Below are 21,640 nucleotides of genomic sequence, written 5' to 3'. Positions count from 1 at the left end.
CTTCTTGTTCAGCAAATTGTTGGATGAAAAGATCAACAATAAAGGAATCTAGATCAACTGCAATGTTTCCATTTGGATCAAGGTAACATTTTCTATCAGCATCCCATCTCATCGCCTGCTTAGCTTCTTTGAATGTATGAGAGATTCTGATCAACCTGGTTTGAGCTTTCATTTTTCTGTTGATGAATTTTTCTTCTTCTGTTCTGGTGTCTTTGAAAGGAACAATTTTTTTCCATGATTTTATATCCTTGAATCACCTGCAAGCAAACAATCAAACAATCAGTTTAAAAATATCAATCAACTAAATTGGACGGGAGGTTGATCGATCGGACAGTATGCTGGTTGAACGGACGGGATACTATTCGATCGGTTGGTGTTTTGTCTAGAATAGAGTGAGTTGTCCGATCGGTCGGGAACGTTATTCGATCAGCTGACGCTTCGATCAGGTGAGTCAACAAAAGTCAACTTTTTGTTCGATCGGTTGGGATAGCCGATCGGTTAGGCTAGCCGTATGAAAACACTTCACAACAATTAACTTGAATCGGTTGTCAATTCAAAATTGTTCAATCCGTTAGGCTAGCCGAACAGTTAGGTAGCGTTCGTTTCATGGAATGGAATGGAATGGAATTAGGAAGTTTTTCTTTGTAAAATTGATCTCGGTTGGGGGAGAGAGGAATTTGAAATCCCATGAATTTCTTTAATCAATGAAATTTGTGACTATTTCAACATTCCATTCCATTCCTTCATTAGAGTGAAGGATTTCTAAGGAATGTTGAAATAGTCACAAATTTCATTGATTAAAGAAATTCATGGGATTTCAAATTCCTCCCTCCCCCAACCAAGATCAATTTTACAAAGAAAAACTTCCTAATTCCATTCCATTCCATTCCATGAAACGAACGCTACCTTAGGGTATTGAGTAGATTCACAAAACGACAAGCTGTTCGATCGGCTTACACTTCTACCAAAAGCACTAAAAGACAAATCTTGACCGATCGGTTGGCCAATTGTATTATCACACACAATTATTTAATGATCACAAACAATTTACCTTCTCAATACACTAAGATGACAACAGTGAACTGAAATAAAATGTGATTGGGCCGGTTATATCAAGAAGTGATTTTAACTTGACCAAATATCAAAAGTAGCCGACATATTTTTATCATTCAATTGTGATTGGACCGATTCACTATAGTGAACAATTACTTATGACTTTTTATTTAATGAGCCGACAAATTCAGATAACAAAATTCTCCTATTCAGCCTTTAATTGACAATGCATGAAATCTGATTTGGCCTTATTTATCTTCAATATGATTGGGCCGTGTAGATGAATCACATCATGGGTTGCTGACAATTGACATTAATCAAAATATTATATGGCCGGCACTCTTATGACTTGTTTGTATCCTATAGGACCTTTAATCTTTTGATCAGAATACTATTAAAGTGGCCGACACAATTTATTCAAAACTCATTTCTATAGGGCCACTACAATGATTTTCACGTGGTGTTGAATCAAGATGGCCTCCTATTTGACCGAATATATCACATAAACTGATGAGCCAATGAACAATAATCTTGATATTACATGTAAAGGTTTTCGTGAATTTAACAATGCACCATCAAAGTCACAGATATCACATGGAATTTATTAAAATTTTCAACAACCTTTACACACAAAAACTTTTAATTGGACCTTTTGATTTTGTGGAAAGAAAAGATTCACATGCACAACAGATTATTGACTGACAAAAACTGAGCACGTTGACATAAATGATAAGTATTGTTAACCGATTGGATGGATATGACGGTTGATCGGACAGGGATGCTGGCCGTTCGGCTAGGGTGCTAGCCGATCGGCTAGGTCAACAGGTCAATGACGTAAGTGAATGTCAGTGATGCAGAGAAACGGACAGGTTGTCCGATCGGTCAGGGTCAACAAAGTCAAATCTTTAAATGAATGGCAGTGCAATGAATCGGTTAGCCAAGCCGATTGAGTGGGTAGTTCGATCGAACAGAAATTGCTAGCCGATCGAGTAGGTAGTTCGATCGAACAGATCTGATGAACTGGTGACGAACAGTTTCAGCAATGTCGAACACAAAAACGCAGATTTCTCTCAAACGGCTTGGAATTTTGACCTGAAAATTTGTAGGATTGTAGATCAGCTAATTTCGCACAACATATCAAAAAATCAGCTAATTTGGACCGTAAAAACCCTGTCAAATTTGCAAAATTCATAGAAAAACGTGAAGAACAAGAAAAATAAGAGAAATTTGACAAATCTGGATGTTTTTGGCTCTAAATCTGATCAAATCTTGTACGAATCTGTGCGTTTTATCTTCGCAACCGAGCACCTGCTCTGATACCACTTGTTAGTCCGGTTTTGACTCTGAAACGATTACGTAACGACACGTTCGACGTGCGGAATCCGTGAACGTGCATGACCGAACACACGAGATGTACAATTTAATGTGATTCTTATTGATCAGTTTGACAGATACAAGCTCTGGGAATCACGATTGAGAACTCTCTCTCTAGTTTCTCTCTCTAAGCACCAAGCTCCAAGTTCTCAAATGGCCAAAAGTCAAAAATCTAAACCCTAAGACTCCTATTTATAGGCCAAGGCTTATAAGAGATTCTCTCTTATTTACAATAATGCCACCTTGCCTTTTCTCTACTAATTACAACATAAAGCCTAGAATTAAACAGTTTTCAGCTACGGACTGGATTGACGGAGGCGATAGACATAAATGCACTAACAGGAATAATACCCCAGATATCACTGAGCATAAAGACCTAGTATCTCAGAATAAGGGACCTTTAAACAAGATTTCGGGGGTTACCCATATATCTAAAAAGTTGTTCCCCACGAGATAAGCAAGTTTTAAATTTAGGTTTATATCTCGTCACAATCTACTAAATGTGCAAAAACCTACTGGCATATCATTAGTGAGATTATTTATCACATTTTTTACTTTCCATTTCTTTAGCGTGTTGTGACAGTCCACTGATGTACTATCATTTCCTCTTTTTCACAACAAAACTCATTTTTCATTTTAGCATGTTTTTGGCTTTTTCAATTTTCTAATGTTTTTGGATTTTCTGAAAATCTACTCCCCCTAAAATGCAAACACATTAAAGAAAAATTGAAAACAAACTGTACAGAAACATGACAACCGATATCAAATCGCATCAATTCGCCATTCACTTGGCATAAACAACCAGAACTCCCCCTATCAACAAACTATTTTCCCATTTAGATTTCAAAACACTTAAGTTTGTTTTAATCAAAATGGTTTTTCCAGAAAATAAGTTTAGTTGATTTTATCACTTGTAGGGATACCATTAGTAAGTTCGGAGATGTGGCTCATCATCTTGTCTTTCAACCACTTGTAGGAAAATGCAAGTACAAATTAATGTCCTTGATTTACCATATTCAAGTATGCACAATCAAATCTCCTACCACTTGTAAAACAAGCACAAACAAACCTCTTTACCGTTTGTATGATTGACACTACCGTAGTAAATTCCTCAAGAAAGATGCCGATACCTGCTCCTCGCTTACCAACCTGGGAGCTCCGACAAGTCAGGTTTTTCTAATCAAAGAAAATATCCACCCAAGCCTCACCAGCCTTGGGTGTCACCAAGTCATCAACACTCGGTTTCTTACCTCCTTTTTTCTTCTTGTAGAATTCTTTAACCCCTTTGACTTTTTGGTCAACCATCTTACCAAAGATATGCTTTACCTTGGGGTTAAAGGCCTTCTCCACATCAAAAACCTGATTATCATTATAAAATTGGTTAGAAATTTTAACCTTACCAATTTTCTTTTTATAATTTTCATCCCGAAGTGATGGAAAATTCTCATCATCCACAATCGGCACTGACTTCTCAGTTTTCAACATAGCTTCACATTTTGAAACAACATGTGGCTCAATTGACTTTATGGAGTCAGTTTCATCGCCAGAAGATAGCTCCTCTGATTTTGACCTATCAGAATCATCGCTAGTGCTATCAACACTCCTTTTAACAACCCATTTCTGGTTGTCAGATTTAGCTTTCTTCTTATAAAAACTGTTTGAACATTCACCAATTTCAAATTTTGAATTTTTAAACAATTTAGTTCTGTCAATTGGTGGTTCAAACTCAACAACTTTTTCTTTTAGTTTACGATATACTCCCTATTTTGATTGTATTGCCTTTAAACACTCCCTGGCAATATGTCCAACTTTGTTGCATTGGAAACAAGTTGTCGTATCCTTCTTCTGCACAGTCATCTTCTTCATTTCATCTTGCTTCTTTGCAAGGAACTCACTGTTTGACTGCCTCCAGAATTCTTTCTTTTCTTCTTCCTCTGAGCTAGTTCCTAAAACAAATGTCATCTTTGATTTAAAATCTCGAACATATTTTTCATTTTTCTGTTGGAATAAAACCCAATCCTTTCTTTTTGAAATTACAGTTATGTTTTGGTTTCTTTTGAAAACCTGAACCATAACTATAACCTTTTTTCTTGTTCAACCTTTGTTGAACTCTTGAGATGTAAGGTTTAGGTTTACCATTGAGATTTAAATCTTTTATTTCAGAAATATTAATTTCTGTAAGTTTGAAAACCTTTTTAATCAATTCAGTTTTGACACCTCTTATTGGAAATTCCTCATCAGAATATAATTTGTCAGAATTATTCAAAGTGTAAGCAACTTTGAACGGTTCATCATCCAAATTAGATTTTGATAACAGGAATTCTTTGTCAGAAACTATTTTGCCCTGTTTTTCTGTTTGACTCGGAATGCTGGTCTCAGACTTTGACTCTGAACTAGACTCCGACTTTGACTCCTCTGTCTCATCATTATCTAACACATGATCCACAACTTTCTTCATCAATTGAGACTGTTGATCAGTGTCAGACGATGTATAAACGACATCAATGTTTTCTAGCAAATTGACTGATGATTCCGACTCCCACTGCAAATTTGTTGCCTTTTTGACTCTTTCATCATTTGGATTTCTAGCCAAATATCCTTTTTGACACCTTGTTTCTTACCAGAATTCTTCTTATCAGTCTTTTTCTTTATGTCACTCTTCTTTTCAACTTTCTTCTCAGGAGCCTTCTCTGGAATCTTTCCTTCAGAAACTTTTTCATCATTCTTTTCTTCTGAAACTTTCTTTTCTTCAGTTACTTCATTGTCCTCGAATGCCTTTAAGCTTTCAGCCGTCGGATAAATCCCGTCAATGACATAAGACGAACATGAGTAACTTTTCAACAAACGATTTACTCTTTCAGTTTCAATCCTTTGAAGTTCCAGTTTCTGTTCAAGAGCATCACACTTCTCGATATAATTGTTCACAACTTTTTGCTTGACCATGAACGCTCCTTGAAGTGTCTTCATCGTTGTTGCTTGCTCTTCGCTTGTGTCATTATACATGTTCATTGCTTTGTTCAATACATCATATACTCTTTCAATCTGTTCAAGTTGTTAAGCATTTCACTGTTTTTCTTTTTCATAATCACACAAGTTTCACAGTTCACTTTCATTTCTCTAGCATCAACTTTTTCATCAACTATGAACTTTGGAAATTCTTTTACTTTTCTTCTCACTACCGATACATCTTCATCATCACTGCTGACCGGTGTCTATATCTTTTTCTTTTTCTGCTTTACTTTTTCATCCTCGCTATCACTTTCTGCCAACATCTTCAAATGATCTCTCATTTGTTTAGCATAATACTCAGTTCCATCATCATCACTATCTTCTTCAATTCTTGCCACAAAAGCTGTGTGAGCTGTAGCGTGATCAGGAACATAATCATCCCATGTGAAATTTTCCTAGCTAAGCCCTTCAGGCATTCTCTCATCATCTTGATCTATTATCAAGGCACTACCATCAGTTTTTTTTTTAAAGAATCTTGATTAACCGCACAAGCTCTCTTTCCAGAGTCTTCAATCACATTTCTTCCATGTGCAGTTTGAGCTTGATGTTGATGTTGTTGAGATGATTGTTGAGCAAGTTGATGGTAGATGGCTTTTCGGTAGTAATCATTGTTGTTGTTGAAAGGATTCTGAGCTCCACTTGCTTCGCGGTTGGTACACTCCCTCTTGAAGTGACCTTTCTCCCTGCAACGAAAACAAGTGACTTTAGATTTATCAAAACCCAAAGTAGAAACATTAGCCTCACGAAGTTCATCTCTCCCCATCATCTGCTTGAATTTCTCAGCTCTTCTTAACACACTGGCCAAACACCATTTTATGTCCATCAGCTCCATCTCTTCAGCATCTATCTGGTTGTAATCCTCCTTTGTTAGCATTGGATTCCCAATACGACCTGCAACAAAACTACTGTAAGATTCCAAAACCATTCCTAACAAAGGCATGTGATTTTTAGCAACTTCCTCAGAATAATCTTGATCATTCTCAAGATTTAATACTATGTTGCACTGAAGTTTTCTTCCATTCTTTGTTGCAGAAATGTTTGGATCGAATGATGGAAATGATGAGAAACTTGTACTGCTGCTTGATCCTTTAGAAGAGCTTCCTGATGAACCTTTAGCATTGAAAGCAGTTTCAACTTTTGGAGATAAGTTGGTTGTTTTCTCATTCAACCCTGCTTTGTAGTACAACCCGATATCTTGTTCACCATCGAAATCTTTCATTCGAACAATCTTTCTTTGCTCCATCTCTTGAGCCTCCAATTTCTCAATAAATTTGCTCAAAGTTAACGTACTAAATCCCTTTTTGTTCCTGAGCATCATCAAATATGTTCCCCAAGTCTCATGAGGTAATGCATCTGCAAGCTTCTCTATTAGTTCTTCATTGTCTTTGCTGATACCGACTCTCCTCATATTCACCAACAGATTGCAGTATCTTTCGATAATCTGCTTTGTGCTCTCATTCTTCAAACCTCTAAATAAATCAAACTCTTACTTTAAAAGTGACTTCTTGTTTTTGATCATTTCCTGGCTACCAACAAACTTTGATCTAAGAGCTTTCTAGATAGAATAAGAACTTCCGTTATGCTGCAATAATACCATAATATCCTCTTTTACAGCTTGTTGTAGCAGACTTAACATCATTTTCTCATTTTTGTATTTCCTTTTGTCATCTGCACTCATATCCTTGATCGCAGCTTCCTCTTCATCGTCATTTAACGGTCTCACATACTTTGTCTCAACACACTCCCAAGCGTCTAGGTAATTAGTTATACCCAGTTTTTAAAACGACCTTCCCAACCCTTATATTCTTCAATGTTCATGAGTTTGGGCGGTTTCTGCATAGTACCCGTTTCGTTTTCCAACATTGTGTTCTGCACCAAACTAATTGGGGTAACCGGAATAGCAAATGCGTTATAGAATTCTTCGTCCATTTTCAGATTTCAAAAATTTTCACAACAGTCCTTTTGAGCGAAATCAGCAATTTAAGTCGGATCACTGTTTGGAGCGGAATCACCAGATAACCAGAAGAGGAATCACCAGGCAATCAGGAGCGAAACCACTAGATAACCAGAAGCGGAATCACCAGATAACCAGAAGCGGAATCACCAGGCAATCAGGAACGAAATCACAATTGATCAGGAGCAGAATCACAAGTGATCAGGAGTGGAATCAATCACTATCCTGGAGCGGAATCAAAATTCTGAGCGAAATCAAATCACAATTTCGAGCGAAATCACTGTGACGTCATCATTTCTCGAACTCGTTTCAAGCGAAATCACAATTTTGTCAATTTTTACTTCGAATTAGCTGCTGAAACTTTCACGGCTTTGTTATCTTATAATTCCGAGCACATTGTGCAAAAATCAGATCAATTCGACAATTTTTCCTTGGTCAATTTGTAAAAGACAGTTTAGAAGGTGTAGAAAAACAGGAATTTCGGCTGAATTGGCAAGAGCTCTTCCGCCTTAGCTCTGATACCACTTGTAGGATCGGATTCGGACCCAATTGAGTCTATCAGAAGAACTTTTCCTGATTTGAACGGCGGAAACAGACAAAACAGGTTCAATTCAGCGAATATTCACTTTCAACTGTTGATTCTATTGATTTGAATGACGTTTACAATCTACTCAACACTTCGGCAGCACTTCGTGGCAACCGGAATGACAATCACCTATGCAACTATGTGATTTCGCTCATAATGACACTCATATATATACACGTTCTGATTTCGCTCCAACGTGACTCAGACAATACGAGCTGAATCATCAATGATGATTACGAGCAAAATCATGACCTAGACAATTTCAGGCGGAATAAGTTTTAATAAGGTTTCGCTCCAAATGACAATATGTCATTTGGAGTGGAATCACTTTCAAATACATATTCTTGGATTCCGTGCCCTGAACTAGCCTATTCTATGCAAGACTCGATACAAGACGTAGACGACAGACGGATGCACCAACAACTTGGGAGCTTGGAGAAGCTCCACATATGCTATAGAAATTAAGTCCATTATGCGACAAAAAGAACTTCCAGCATTTTAGGAAATCTCGATGTCGATATTTATTTTAAGGGGGTGAGGATGTAACACCTCGTAAAATAACGTCCAATGATGTATTGACACGTGTAATAAAACCTAATAAAGTCAAACATTGAAATTTAAGGGACTAATTTTTCGAAAAATCAAAATCTTTGATTATGAAAGGACTGGAAGTGTTAACATACCTACAATAAGTTTCTTACGATGTTTATATTCGCAAATGTGCCACCTGATGATTAAGTATAGCCGTTTGCGTAATTAATTGAAAGTTTGCGCAATAAAGGGTTAAAAGCATCAACATGTTAATCCGTACCTCTGAGTGACCTTTTAACAAACCGGGAGCTTCATAATATTTAATTATACTCTCGGGAATGCCAAATAATGGCCGTCTAAGGTTTTTATGCCTATAAGTAAAGTTACGCGTGGCTTTGCAAGTTAGAGGGGCTAAAAGTGTCAATGTGTTTAATTATACCTCTGAATGACCTTTTAGCAAACCCGAAGCATCGTAATGTTTAATAATACATTCAAGAATGTCTAATATGGAATAGATGAGGCTTCAATGCTATTAAATGATGAGATGCGCAAGTTTGCGCAATAGAGGGACCTAAAGCGTCAACTTTTGAATCTACGCCTTTCGGTGATCATCTAAGCGAACGAGAGCATAGTAATATTTAAGTATATGCTTGGGAATGATCAATATGAGCCATTGAAGGCTTGGATATCATTAAACGGCATTTCGCGCTACTTTGCGCCATTAAGGGACTAATTGTGTCAAACTGCAAAAGTATGTCAATTCGTAGGATATCGGACCTTCTGGAATATGGTCATGAGTTAAACATACACTATTTATTATTTATATAGCTTAGATATAGGCTTGGAGGTGTTTGGTGCGCAAAAATAAACTTTTATGTCATGCAGGGACTAAAAGTGTCAAAAAGTGCACAAGTTTGCACTTTCGCGCATATCTCGCATTCTGAATATCCCCGGACACCCAAAAATTTATGTAAGCACTAAAATATTTTATTTTAGTGTTTGGATTGATAAAATCCCATTCGTCGCGTAAATTGGATCCTTTTTTGCGTCTGTTCGTGTTTCGTCGTAATTAGACAAACAACGTGACCGTACGACCAAACGAACCGACATCCGGCATATCTTTGAGCATGTTTCATATTCCTCATGTTTAGGCTTCATTGTAGAGACTTTAATATAGCTTAACGGGCCTTAAACGTGTCAAACGTGACCTTAAAAGCTAACATGGACCAAATCTGCCATTTCTGAAACTTGGTTTGCTGATCAGACCTTCAGGCAGGGTGCGTAAGACCTCTTAGGATCTTACGCGGGGCGCGTGAACCTGCCAGACCAGCAAAAATGTTGTTTACAGCTTGTTCTAGCTGGTTCCAGGGTTTGCAAGTGGTTTTAACAAGTCTATGGGCTTGTTTAAGGGTGCCCATAGTATTCTAAATCAGGGGGTGCACTTGTACGACTTAGATTTAATCATGGTTTACGAGAAACGATCCTAACGGTTCTAAAAAACCTATAAATACCCCACTTGATTTTGCTCTCATTCACGCCTTGATCTAAATTGTTCTAAGTTGGGGCCGTTGTGCTTCATACCTGAACATCCAAGATCAATTCCTTCCTTGCTTGGACCCTTTGTAAGTGTCCTTCGTGCTTAGTTTAATTATTTAGTGTTTTAAACCAAAAAGTCAAGCGTTTTCGATAAACGCTTTGACTTTTAAACGGTTGAGCCATGGTTCGCAACGAACGTGGCTACGTGACCGTAATTAGGTAGGTGATTAACCCTCAAAAGGGCGCCTCCTAATTACCACGTTTACTTAGTTTAATTGTCGGGTCAAATAAAAGTCAAACGGGTTAGTTTTAAATAAAATACATAACTATTAATATAAAAATCATAAAATCAGTTTTCTCACTTTAATAACTTGGTAAATATTAGTTGAACATGTCTAAGCATGTTCAATCCGACAATTCTAAGTATAGGCTCGGTTCGGAACCGAAAGTCGCGAAAGTTGACTTTTTGACTTTCAGTTCTAACCCGATTTAGCTTAGTTTAGATATGCCTTAGGATTCCATTAGGACCATATTATAGGTTAGTATAACCCTCCGAGGTTATACAACTTGGTTCCATATAAATCCTAGTTCATGCATGTTTCCGTTAAATGCCTAAATGTTGACCGTTATGCCCTTTAGACCCTAAAACATGAATTTTGAAAATGTGAGAGGACAATAATCTTTATTATTGATTTATAAACTTGTCCCTAAAATTTGACATCAGTTTGAGGTCTAGATTAGAAGTTATGCTCAATAACGTAAATGGAAAACTTTTTGTTAATTAAACGACATAATTAGCATATATCTTATCTAAACCCAATTTTTGAAACCAAACTTTTTACCTACTGATATAAAATAATATTTTGGGATTTTTAGAGATTTTTATTTATTTTTAGGCTGAGCATAACATAGGGTTCTAGCTTAAATTCGGTAATTATCGGTTTTGCCCTTTTGGCCTATAAAATAAGTTTTACATAATATTTTGATACCAAACTTTTTGCTACTGATTTTATATTATAAATAAGATATTTTAAACTTTATAAACTGATCAAAAACTCATATTTCCTATTTAAACCCGAAAATCGCTTAAAACCGACTTTTACGCGTATGAGTTAAAACTATTTTTGGCATATGAAACTTAATACCTACTGATGTTTTAAGTAAATTTATATATTTTAATAGTAAAGAAAAGTTTTAAACTAAGAATTCTGATTTTGGCCTTTAAAGCTTATGTGAAATTACCAAAATGCCCTTTGGTGCAAAATTTGGTTATAATTAATAAATTTCACATATATATATAATACCCTACTATTATAACTTATTAAATTAAGTATAATTACTGATTAAATCAGACCTGTAACTCAGAATAATATTTAATCCCTTTTATAACCTTTAAAATGACCAAAATACCCCTACGGGGCATAAATTGATCTTAAACTCGTTTTGGGCATAATGGAAGGTATCTTACTGATATCACAACATATTTAAGGCATATTAACTTAGGAAACTTATTCATGACTCTTTTGGTTACCCGTTACGCACTTTTCGCGTTCGGATCAGCTTATTTAGCTAGTTTGCATAAATTAGCCGAAACGGGACAAACCTTATCATTTTTATCTCAAAATCCAGAATGTGTTTAGTTTACCCTTATTACACAAGTATGCAAGCTTGTCGGGTCTAAATCACATTCTAAATACGGTCTTCGCTTAATCATGCGTCTTGAACCGTATCCTCCTTTAAAAACTAACCGGTCTAAGCTTAGGCTTAATTAAAGACCCATTAGGAATCTAATAGGTTATTAAAAACTTTTGCTCCAGATTTAGGAGCCCAGTAAAAGCTATCTGTACTTGCTTGTTGGTATACGGATGGGATAAATTGTATAAATTTGCTCAGGTAAAAACTTTTAACTTATTTTCCCTATACGGGCTTGGGGTACGGTATATTCAAATACCGCTTGGTCGGGCATTGAATCTTTAATTGTATGAAGGTTAAATCATTGAAATGACCTGTTTAAATTGTTTTGTTTGCTTAAAGCCTTTGGGGGGGGGGGTTAATGACCATGTCCCGGATATCCTCGGCGTCATTTTACGAAATGGCCACGACCTAAGCATGCGGGTGTAGGCGTACACCCGTTGTGCATAAATAAATATTAAGGTATAACCGCCGGTTTTGGGTTAAACCGTTGCGGGATTATATCAAGTGGTGTGTCTATTGATCCTTAACCCGGTGTAGACCCGGGCTACTGGACGCATAAGAAACATGTAAATCTTTTACAAGTATTATATTCAAATAATTATCCCAAGTTATAAAAAGTTTTGTGCCATTTGCACTCAAATCAATTTTCTAAAACATTTTCAAAATGAGTCAGTTAAATTGTATTTACCAGTGAAAACTGACGTATTTTCCCAAAAAGACTAAGTGCAGGTACTACGCGTAATAGGCTGGTCTCTCCTAGCATCAAATAGAAGTCTCGCAAGCTTAGATGCCTGAAGTCTGTTGAAAAAGTTTTCTCTTTATTTTGATCCGCCTGTGGATCCTTTACATTCCGTTTGTAATACCTTGATATTACATTATATCGGATTGTAACATATTTATCTTTTGCTTCCGCTGTGCATTTAAATTGTGTTGTTTAACTATGATGATATCAACTACGTCACGATACTCCCCCACCGGGCCCACCGGTGATACGTGGAAATATCGGGGTGTGACATCATGCAACGTAATTAGCCGATTATCATCATGTAATCATCTAGCAGGTATTTGGGCCTCACACGAATTTACTTTGCAACTTCATGTCTCAAATAAACAATTAACAGTCCAACACGTAATTCCTATAGTGTGCGGCCCATTAGTTCAGGCCCAATGAAGTGTATGGCCGCAGTCGGGTGTACGGCCCAATACATGAATAATTTCAGGCGGCCCAATACCTAAATAGTTTTCATGCAGCCCAATACACAAACAGTTACAACTTCGATTATTATGAATCTTGATCATTCAATATAATTCTAATAAATCATCATTCAATAGTTTTATCACATGAATCCTAATTTAACCAGGCAGCCACTAATTCTTTCATAATCATCAGTTTCCTTTATCAAGAAATTAACCCCATAAACCCATCCAAATCCGAGTTGATCTATTGGGCCAAGACACCATCGAATTATTAACATTGTGCACCCAAACTTATCGATTAACAATTGTTAGCATCAAGTACACTAGTCATTCAATCTAATCAATTAATTATCATAACATATTCATCACAACCGCACTACCATGCATTCCTAACCATTTACATCATTCATATTGTCGCATAGAATTCATGCTCATAGACACAATCAATATTCATATCATCACATATAACCGAGAGTGACTCATGGTAATCAATATGGGTATACACGAACTAACCGAGAGATTGTAGAGAGTGTGCGAGCGATGTATAATGTGCCCCCACAGAGAAGAAGACTTCGGCCGGAGAGGGGCTGCTGTCGATCCAAGGGGAGGAGGAAAGGAGTGTTAGGGTTTGTTACTTTTCCAAAAACCACGTAAACCTCTACCCGCCCTTCATGTATACGGATAACACATGTACTGGGCTTCGGGCCTGACCTAACGTGTGGGCCGAGATGAAAGGGGCCCGTTGGCCAGGAGGTGTGTGTGTGTCTCAAATAAGTTCGCGGCCCAGTTTAGTTAGTAACAGATTCCTAAAATAACTAACCGACCCATATAAACATTTAACGATTTCATGTATAATTAACCAACATACACACATAAACATTTAGTGGTGCACGAGTGTAACCAAATAAGCCTCGTATGGTCGCAATATGTAGGCAATTAAACGTAAAGACACATGCCAAAGGTTGTGGAATTTAAGTAGTGCTAACCTTAAATAGTCGGGTTGTCACATCATTCCCAACTTGAAAGGAAATTCGTCCCGAAATTTGATAAGTAAATCCAGAGAGGTGAAGTGATACATCAAAATTACTGCGGGTTTTCCTCAGGTGCCACATCATCCCTAACTTGAAGTGGAATTTCGTCCTAAAATTCACCAGTTGCACCAGAATTTGATTGGTCAGTAGGGAAGAGTTGAGGATATTTGAGCTTCATTTGATCCTCACGCTCCCACGTGAACTCTGGTCCACGTCTTGAGTTCCAACGAACCCTCACGACCGAGATTCGACTATTCTTACGAACCTTGACATCCCGATCCATAATTTTGATAGGTTCTTCGACAAACAGCAACTTGTCGTCAATCTTGAGCTCTTGAAACGGCACCACCAGTGTTTCATCAGACAAACACTTCTTCAGTTGGGAAACATGGAATACATCGTGAACATTACCCAACTCAGCATGTAGCTCGAGCTTGTAAGCCACCTTACCGATTCGCTCCAGAATTTTGAATGGCCCAATATAACGCGGATTAAGCTTGTCGCGCTTCCCAAAGCATACTACACCCTTCCACGGCGAGACTTTCAACATAACATGATCGCCCACGGCGAACTCCAAAGGTTTCCTACGCTTGTCAGCGTGGCTTTTCTGACGGTCGCGCGCTGCCGCCATACGGTTTCTGCTCTGGACAATCTACTCTGAAGTTTCAAGTACAAGTTCCGGACCTGTGATCTGGCTGTCACCTATCTCAGCCCAACAGAGAGGGGAGCGACATTTTCGCCCATACAATGCTCCGAACAGAGCTGCCTGAATACTGGTATGGTAGCTGTTGTTGTATGAGAACTCTATCAGTGGCAAATGTTTCTCCCATCCCTTTCTAAAATCAATCACACATGCCCGCAGCATGTCTTCAAGCGTTTGGATGGTTCGCTCGCTTTAACTATCCATCTGTGGGTGATAAGCAGTACTCATATCGAGACGTGAACCGAATGACTTATGCATCGACTGCCATAAATCGGATATGAAGCACGAATCTCAATCTGAGATAATAGAGGTTGGCACCCCGTGCCTAGAAACCACTTCCCTAAGATAAACAACTACAAGTTGTGAGAACTTATCCGTTTCCTTGATTGCTAGAAAATGTGCTGACTTCGTGAGACAGTCAACGATCACCTAAATGGTATCGTTTCCGCCTTGAGTCCTTGGTAAACCGGTGACGAAATCCATAGCAATCTGCTCCCATTTCCACATGGGTATCTCTGATTGTTGAAGCAAGCCTGAGGGTTTCTGGTACTCCACCTTGACTTTAGCACAAGTCAAACACTTACTCACATATGTCTCTATGTGAGCTTTCATCTTCGGCCACCAATACATGACTTTGAGATCCTGATACATTCTATCTGAACCCGGGTGAACTGAATACCGAGACTTATGCGCTTCGTCCATCACAAGCTCTCTAAGATTACCATACAAAGGAACCCATACCCGTTCCATAAAATAATGAATGCCGTTAGATCTCTCCACAAGTCGTTTTTCCATGCCCCGCAAGTATTCAGCTTCAAGATTTTCTTCTTTCAATGCTTCGGTCTGAGCGGAACGAATTTGATCAGGTAAGTTAGAGTGGATAGTGAGCTGCAGAGCTCGAACACGCTTAGGCTTCATCTCCTTTCGACTAAGGGCATCACCTATGACGTTAGCTTTGCCTGGTTGATATTTGATGGCACAGTCGTAGTTGTTCAGAAGTTCTACCCAATGGTGCTGCCGCATGTTCAACTCTTTCTAATCGAAAATATGTTGGAGGCTCATGTGATCGGTATAGATTGTGCATTTGGTACCATACAGATAATGCCTCTAGATCTTTAGCGCGAAAATCACGGCCCCTAACTCCAATTCGTGAGTCGTGTAGTTATTCTCATGAACCTTCAGCTGTCGAGAAGCGTAAACCATTACCTTCTGGCGTTGCATTAGCACGCAACCGAGACCCTGAATAGAAGCATCACAATATACCACAAAATCCTCGGTACCTTCAGGTAAAGACAAGATCGGTGCACTGCAGAGTTTCTGTTTCAAGAGTTGGATAGCGTCTTCTTGCTTCGTTCCCCAAGAGTAAACAACGCCCTTCTGTGTCAATGAGGTAAGAGGTTGAGCGATCCTTGAGAAATCTTTAATAAACCGGCGATAGTACCCAGCGAGACCAAGAAATTGTCGCACCTCCGAAGGATTCTTCGGTGCCGCCCAATTTCTAATAGCATCAATCTTAGCAGGATCCACGTGTATCCCCTTTTCGTTAACAATGTGGCCAAGAAAGTGTACTTCTCGAATCCATAAATCACACTTAGAGAACTTCGCATAGAGTTGCTCCTTCCTCAGGAGCTCCAAGATAAGACGTAAGTGTCGCTCATGGTCTTCCTTACTCTTGGAGTAGATCAAGATGTCGTCGATGAACACAATAACAAAATCGTCGAGATACGGTTCATGAGATCCATGAAAACCGCTAGTGCGTTAGTTAGCCCAAATGGCATAACCAAAAACTCATAGTGGCCATACCGCGTTCGAAAAGCCGTTCTTGGAACATCCTCCTCTCAGACTCGCACCTGATGGTAGCCCGATCTTAAGTCGATCTTTGAGTAGAAACTTGACCCTTGCAACTGGTCAAACAGATCGTCCATACATGGTAAAGGATAACGGTTCTTGACGGTCACCTTGTTGAGTTCACGGTAATCTATACACATTTGAAAGGACCCGTCTTTCTTTTTCACAAAAAGAACAGGGCCTCCCTAGGGCGAAGAACTGGGTCAGATAAAACCTCTATCCAACGGTTCTTTGAGTTGATTTGACAGTTCTTGCAACTCTCCTGGTGCAAGACGATAAAGAGCACGAGCAATCAGAGCTGCTCCTGGTGTAAGGTCAATATGAAATTCCACCTGACGGTGTGATGGTAAACCAGGAAGCTCTTCAGGAAACACATCAGAAAACTCACGAACAACTGGAAGGTCTTCGATCCTTTTCTCCTTCGGTTGAGAATCGGTAACAAGAGCTAGAATAGCAGGGTAGCCCTTTCGCAGGCACTTCTGGGCTAAGATCAAAACCCTTAATTGGTATATTTGCAAAATCTATGTAGAGGAATCGACAGACCAACGTATCCCAGAAGCTGTAATTTTTTTGACACGTTGGTTCCATAAAACAAACATGTTTGTAAAGTTTAAGGTGCGAGTATATCACTTGTGACCGTTACATGTGGTGTATACTCTTAAGACCTTTTATGGGCTACCTAAACTGGTCAGCTGTTAGGAAAGTGGTTCGGTTAATAGTATAAACAGTTGGTTATTAATGTGGATAAATTAAGTATGTTCCAGATAATAATGTTTTTCCAAATAAAAAAGTGCTAAGCTGCAAACTCTTAAGTTGAGCATATTGGTGCTAAGTGTCCTGGTGCAAGAATATATTGATAGGGCATGTTTGCACGAAGAAGCCACTCCATACCAAAGTTTAGTTAACATTCAATGGAATTAGCTAATATACGCTATCATTTTATCCGTGACATAAATTCACCCTTAGAATTACTAACAAGTGTTGTGTTTTCCGTTGCATCGCGAATTTGGTTTTGGTTATGGCTCAAAGCCGAACCGCCCGTACATAGCCCTAAACTCACCAACATAAGTGATATGTTTCCCGCCGCATCGCACGGGTAAAGGACTAGTGTGTGTGTGTGTATATATATATATATACTACTTTAATAAGCATATAGGAAGGGCAAGAATGGTCATTTTCCATTATACAACCATTTTAAGCACATTATACAACCTTTAAAGCATAAAGGTGTTAAAAAATCCTTTAACACGCGGTGTAGATGGTATGGATCCTAACCGGATCTCTTTGACCCGTTTTCCCTCTTATGGATCCAATATAAAGTTTCTTTCCATCCTTTCTAAACCCTAAATTCATTTCATCCACAGCCGCTCCTCCTTTCTCTCTCTGGCGATTTTCAATTTAGGGTTTCACGAGATCTATGGTATGAGCAAGATCTCACCAGATCCCCAATGGTGTGGTCTGTAAAAGTGGTCGAGACAAGATCTACGCTTCAAGATCAGTCGATTCAACCCGAGGTAAACCCGAGGTTTCTCCAGCCGATTCTATGGTTTCTTTATCAGTCGCTTCAAGATCTACGCTTCCTCAGTGATGAATCTCTTTAGATCCGACACCAGATCGACTGGTTTGACCGCTCGGTACCTTTCTTTTTACCATATCTTTTTTTTGTTATTTGAATTGGATCTGTGTAATATTTCAGATTACCTGGTGGTTGTGGGTGGAAGATGGTGGCGATGACACAGATCTACCGTTTGGTGGCCAGATCTACCGTTTGAAGTTGAAGGTACTGGCTGTGGTATGTTTCTTTTCTTTCGTTCTCATTCATTGAAACTTGATTATGTGTGAGCTAATGAAGCTATTTCCTGTTCTTGTAGTTGGTGGAGGAAACAGGCACAGATCCAGAGTTTTCTGTACCAGTTGTTGAAAGGTGTGGCTCATTGTCATGGCCATGGTGTGCTTCACCGAGATCTAAAGCCGCAGAACTTGTTGGTTGATAAGGAAAAGGGGATTTTGAAGATTGCGGATCTTGGGTTGGGTCGGGCGTTTACAGTTCCGCTTAAAAGCTATACTCATGAGGTTATCATCTTTTTCCTTTTGTTGTTACTTATTAACAGTGATGTTGATAGTTTAAATTTTGGAATCTGATTGGTGTTTTGGTTTGGTTTGTAGATTGTTACGCTTTGGTATAGGGCTCCGGAGGTTCTATTGGGACCGGCTCATTACTCGACTGGAGTTGATATGCGGTCTGTCGGTTGTATTTTCGGTATGTAATTCCAAATCCATGTCTCTTTGCTTTTGTTATTGATTATATTGGTTATGATCTGTGTTTTATTATGAGTAATCAACCGATTTAATAATTCATTAACTTAGAAGATATAATTTTGACTGTTAATGAAATATTATGGTTACACTTGAAGATTTGTGGAAATTGTATGAGTTTGGAGGGACATTTATTGCTGTTTGATTGATTATTTTCTTGATGATTTTACTTCAGGAACAGTAAAAAGGTATAAGAAATGAGTACGCTAGATGTTGCGAGAACGGAACTTGCTCTAGCTGTTTTGTATTTGAACAAAGCTGAAGCCCAAGACAAGATATGCAGAGCAATACAATATGGTTCAAAGTTTGTAAGTAATGGTGAGCCAGGCACTGCCCAAAATGTTGACAAGTCAACTAGCTTGGCTACGAAAGTTTTCCGTCTTTTTAAGGTATCGTTTTTGTCAAAATAATCAAATTCTATGCATATAATGAATCTGATTTTTGTAAAAATTATCAAATTTTATGCAGTTTGTCAATGATTTGCATGCTCTTATCAGTCCAACTGCTTCAGGAATTCCGCTTCCACTTGTTTTACTGGGGAAGGTAATTGTTTCTTCGATTAGTAAGTCAATTTTAGTTTTTCATTTTGACATTTTCTGATCAACAATGCTTTGTTTCAGTCGAAAAATGCTTTGTCAACTTTCTTGTTCCTTGACCAAATTGTTTGGCTCCATAGATCAGGCATCTACAAGGTGTGTGCATCATTTCTACCTGCATTTCACTAAATCACCTACAGTACGTAAAATGGTTTAACGCTTTGTATGTGTATCTTGAACATGTTTGTTTTGTTAGAACAAAGAGCGTGCAGAAATAATTGGCTGGGTATCGCTCTTCTGCTGGATGGGCTGTTCATTATGCACTACTTTAGTTGAGGTACATAATCGATGGCTCTTGTGTTCAACATGTACACACTGTCGTTTATTGTCTTTTCTAATGGTTGATTATGTGATTTGTGTTGTTCAGATAGGAGAGCTTGGAAGGCTTTCAAAATCGGTAAAGAAATTGGATAAGGAGCTCAAGGGTACCGATACATACAAGGTTTGTGTGCATCATCAACCCCTCATGTTACAGGAGCTTTTGGATTAACCACCTCACTCATATCTTGTTATCAGGTACTTTCTATTCCCACTGTGTTATTCTTTTTCTTCGTTAATCACTTAGATTCAGCAAGGAGGATAGTGTAATGATATTTTATTTGGTTTTTGCAGCTGCTTCCCCAGCACCCAAGTCTAAAACACCTTGAAGCAAATGATGCCGGTTGCTACACAATCTAGCTTTCGATGTCGTTAAATAAGCATCCAGATATATTGAAGTGCCGGCGGCTCGGACGCAAGTACGAAGTGCCTGGACTTTCACTGGATGAACTGAAAGAAAAAACCGAGAACTTTGGATCAAAAGCATTGATCGGTGAAGGTTCATATGGAAGAGTTTATTTCGCAAATTTAAATGATGGTAAAAGTGTGGCTGTCAAAAGGCTTGATGTTTCTACCAAGGCTGAATCAGATAACGAGTTTTTGACTCAGGTAAGTCAATGTTTTTGGAAGTAAATAACCATCGAGGTTATACATTTTTTATTTCTTTATAATGTTTGTTTTCCTGTTTAAGGTTGCGATGGTCTCAACATTGAAGCACGAGAATCTTGTTGAGCTATGTGGTTATTGTGTGGAAGGAAATACACGTGTCTTGGCTTATGAATTCGCAACCATTGGATCTCTACATGACATATTGCACAAGAACGTTTGTTTTATACTTCGATTTTCATGTTTAACTAGATTTCGTGGCTGCAACACCATGTTTATAATATCATTACATGCAATACGTTAATGACTTTAACGTGTGGTCTCCACTTGTGATGTGACACGTTTTTTACTTTGTTTAACACATTACGTTAGTGTCAAGTCAAAAGCCTGTTAAGAGTCGTACCCTTGTTTGAAAAGCTAGCTGATCTTAAGGCTGCACATGCTGTCATGGCTCGCCTTTTTTCCACAAGTATTTGGACTCTTAAAAAATATGTGTTTTTTAAGTATTTGAAAACTCTTAAAAAATATGTTTTTTTTAAAAGAATTTTAAACTCAGAAAATTGTAAGTATTTGGACGTTGGCTTTATTATTTGGACGATGTGTTGAAAAGAGCTGGTTTTTTAGAGGAAGGGGTGACTCAGGTTTTGATGCGAGTTCAGAGCGTAGTGAGAGCACCGCTAGAGATATTTTGATACTCTTTTACAAGTTGGATTTGGCAACGCGAGTACAGGTTTTCACATGCTTTATTCATTGTATATGTGGCAGTTAGGGTGGGTCAGCAGTTTGGGTAATGGGTCAAATTTACAGGTTGTGTATCGGGTCTCTCTCTCTCTCTTTGAATGATGAAAATCATACCTCTATTGATACGGAAACACAACTAACACAAAAAGATGGTAGCCAGGAGTTACCAGATTGGGCGATCAATATAACGAGCATGTTATGAGTTCCAGTTCGTGCCATTAATGATGTATTAGAAAGAGGAACATCTGTAGGTTTTTATTTATTGATGACATATTTGACGTTATGCATTTTGTGTTAACATTTAAAAACTATGATTACTGAAGGTAATCTTTTTTTTTTTTTTTTTCTTACCTTCAATACTACTCATCTGCAAAGAAATTGATTTTTTTTCTTTATTATACAGAGCAAGCTAAAGCGATGAATCCCAATTCTATGATTACTGAACACCACCAAACAGATTTAAAAACATATTTTCCAACACTTGGATTTATACATTTAGAAAACACACCCGGACCCGTTTCAACCGGAACCGACCCGGACCCGCTT

General features: G+C 38.2%; 1 protein-coding gene and 1 pseudogene across 1 annotated transcript; both read left to right on the top strand.

The window, feature by feature from the left end:
- The first annotated feature begins 17,847 nt into the window (after positions 1–17,847).
- On the top strand, positions 17,848–20,666 carry LOC110920985 (annotated as a pseudogene).
- LOC110924649 (cyclin-dependent kinase B1-1-like) lies at positions 17,966–18,978 on the top strand. Its single transcript, XM_022168643.1, has 5 exons — positions 17,966–18,031; positions 18,214–18,309; positions 18,405–18,590; positions 18,684–18,777; positions 18,932–18,978. The coding sequence occupies exons 1-5, from the start codon at positions 17,966–17,968 to the stop codon at positions 18,976–18,978; spliced, it is 489 nt and encodes a 162-aa protein (XP_022024335.1).
- Positions 20,667–21,640: the final 974 nt, after the last annotated feature.

This window comes from Helianthus annuus, chromosome 17, assembly GCF_002127325.2.
Source record: "Helianthus annuus cultivar XRQ/B chromosome 17, HanXRQr2.0-SUNRISE, whole genome shotgun sequence".
Lineage (NCBI taxonomy): Eukaryota > Viridiplantae > Streptophyta > Magnoliopsida > Asterales > Asteraceae > Helianthus > Helianthus annuus.
Note: the sequence above shows the minus strand (reverse complement) of the source record. Positions and strands in the feature narration are given on the sequence as shown.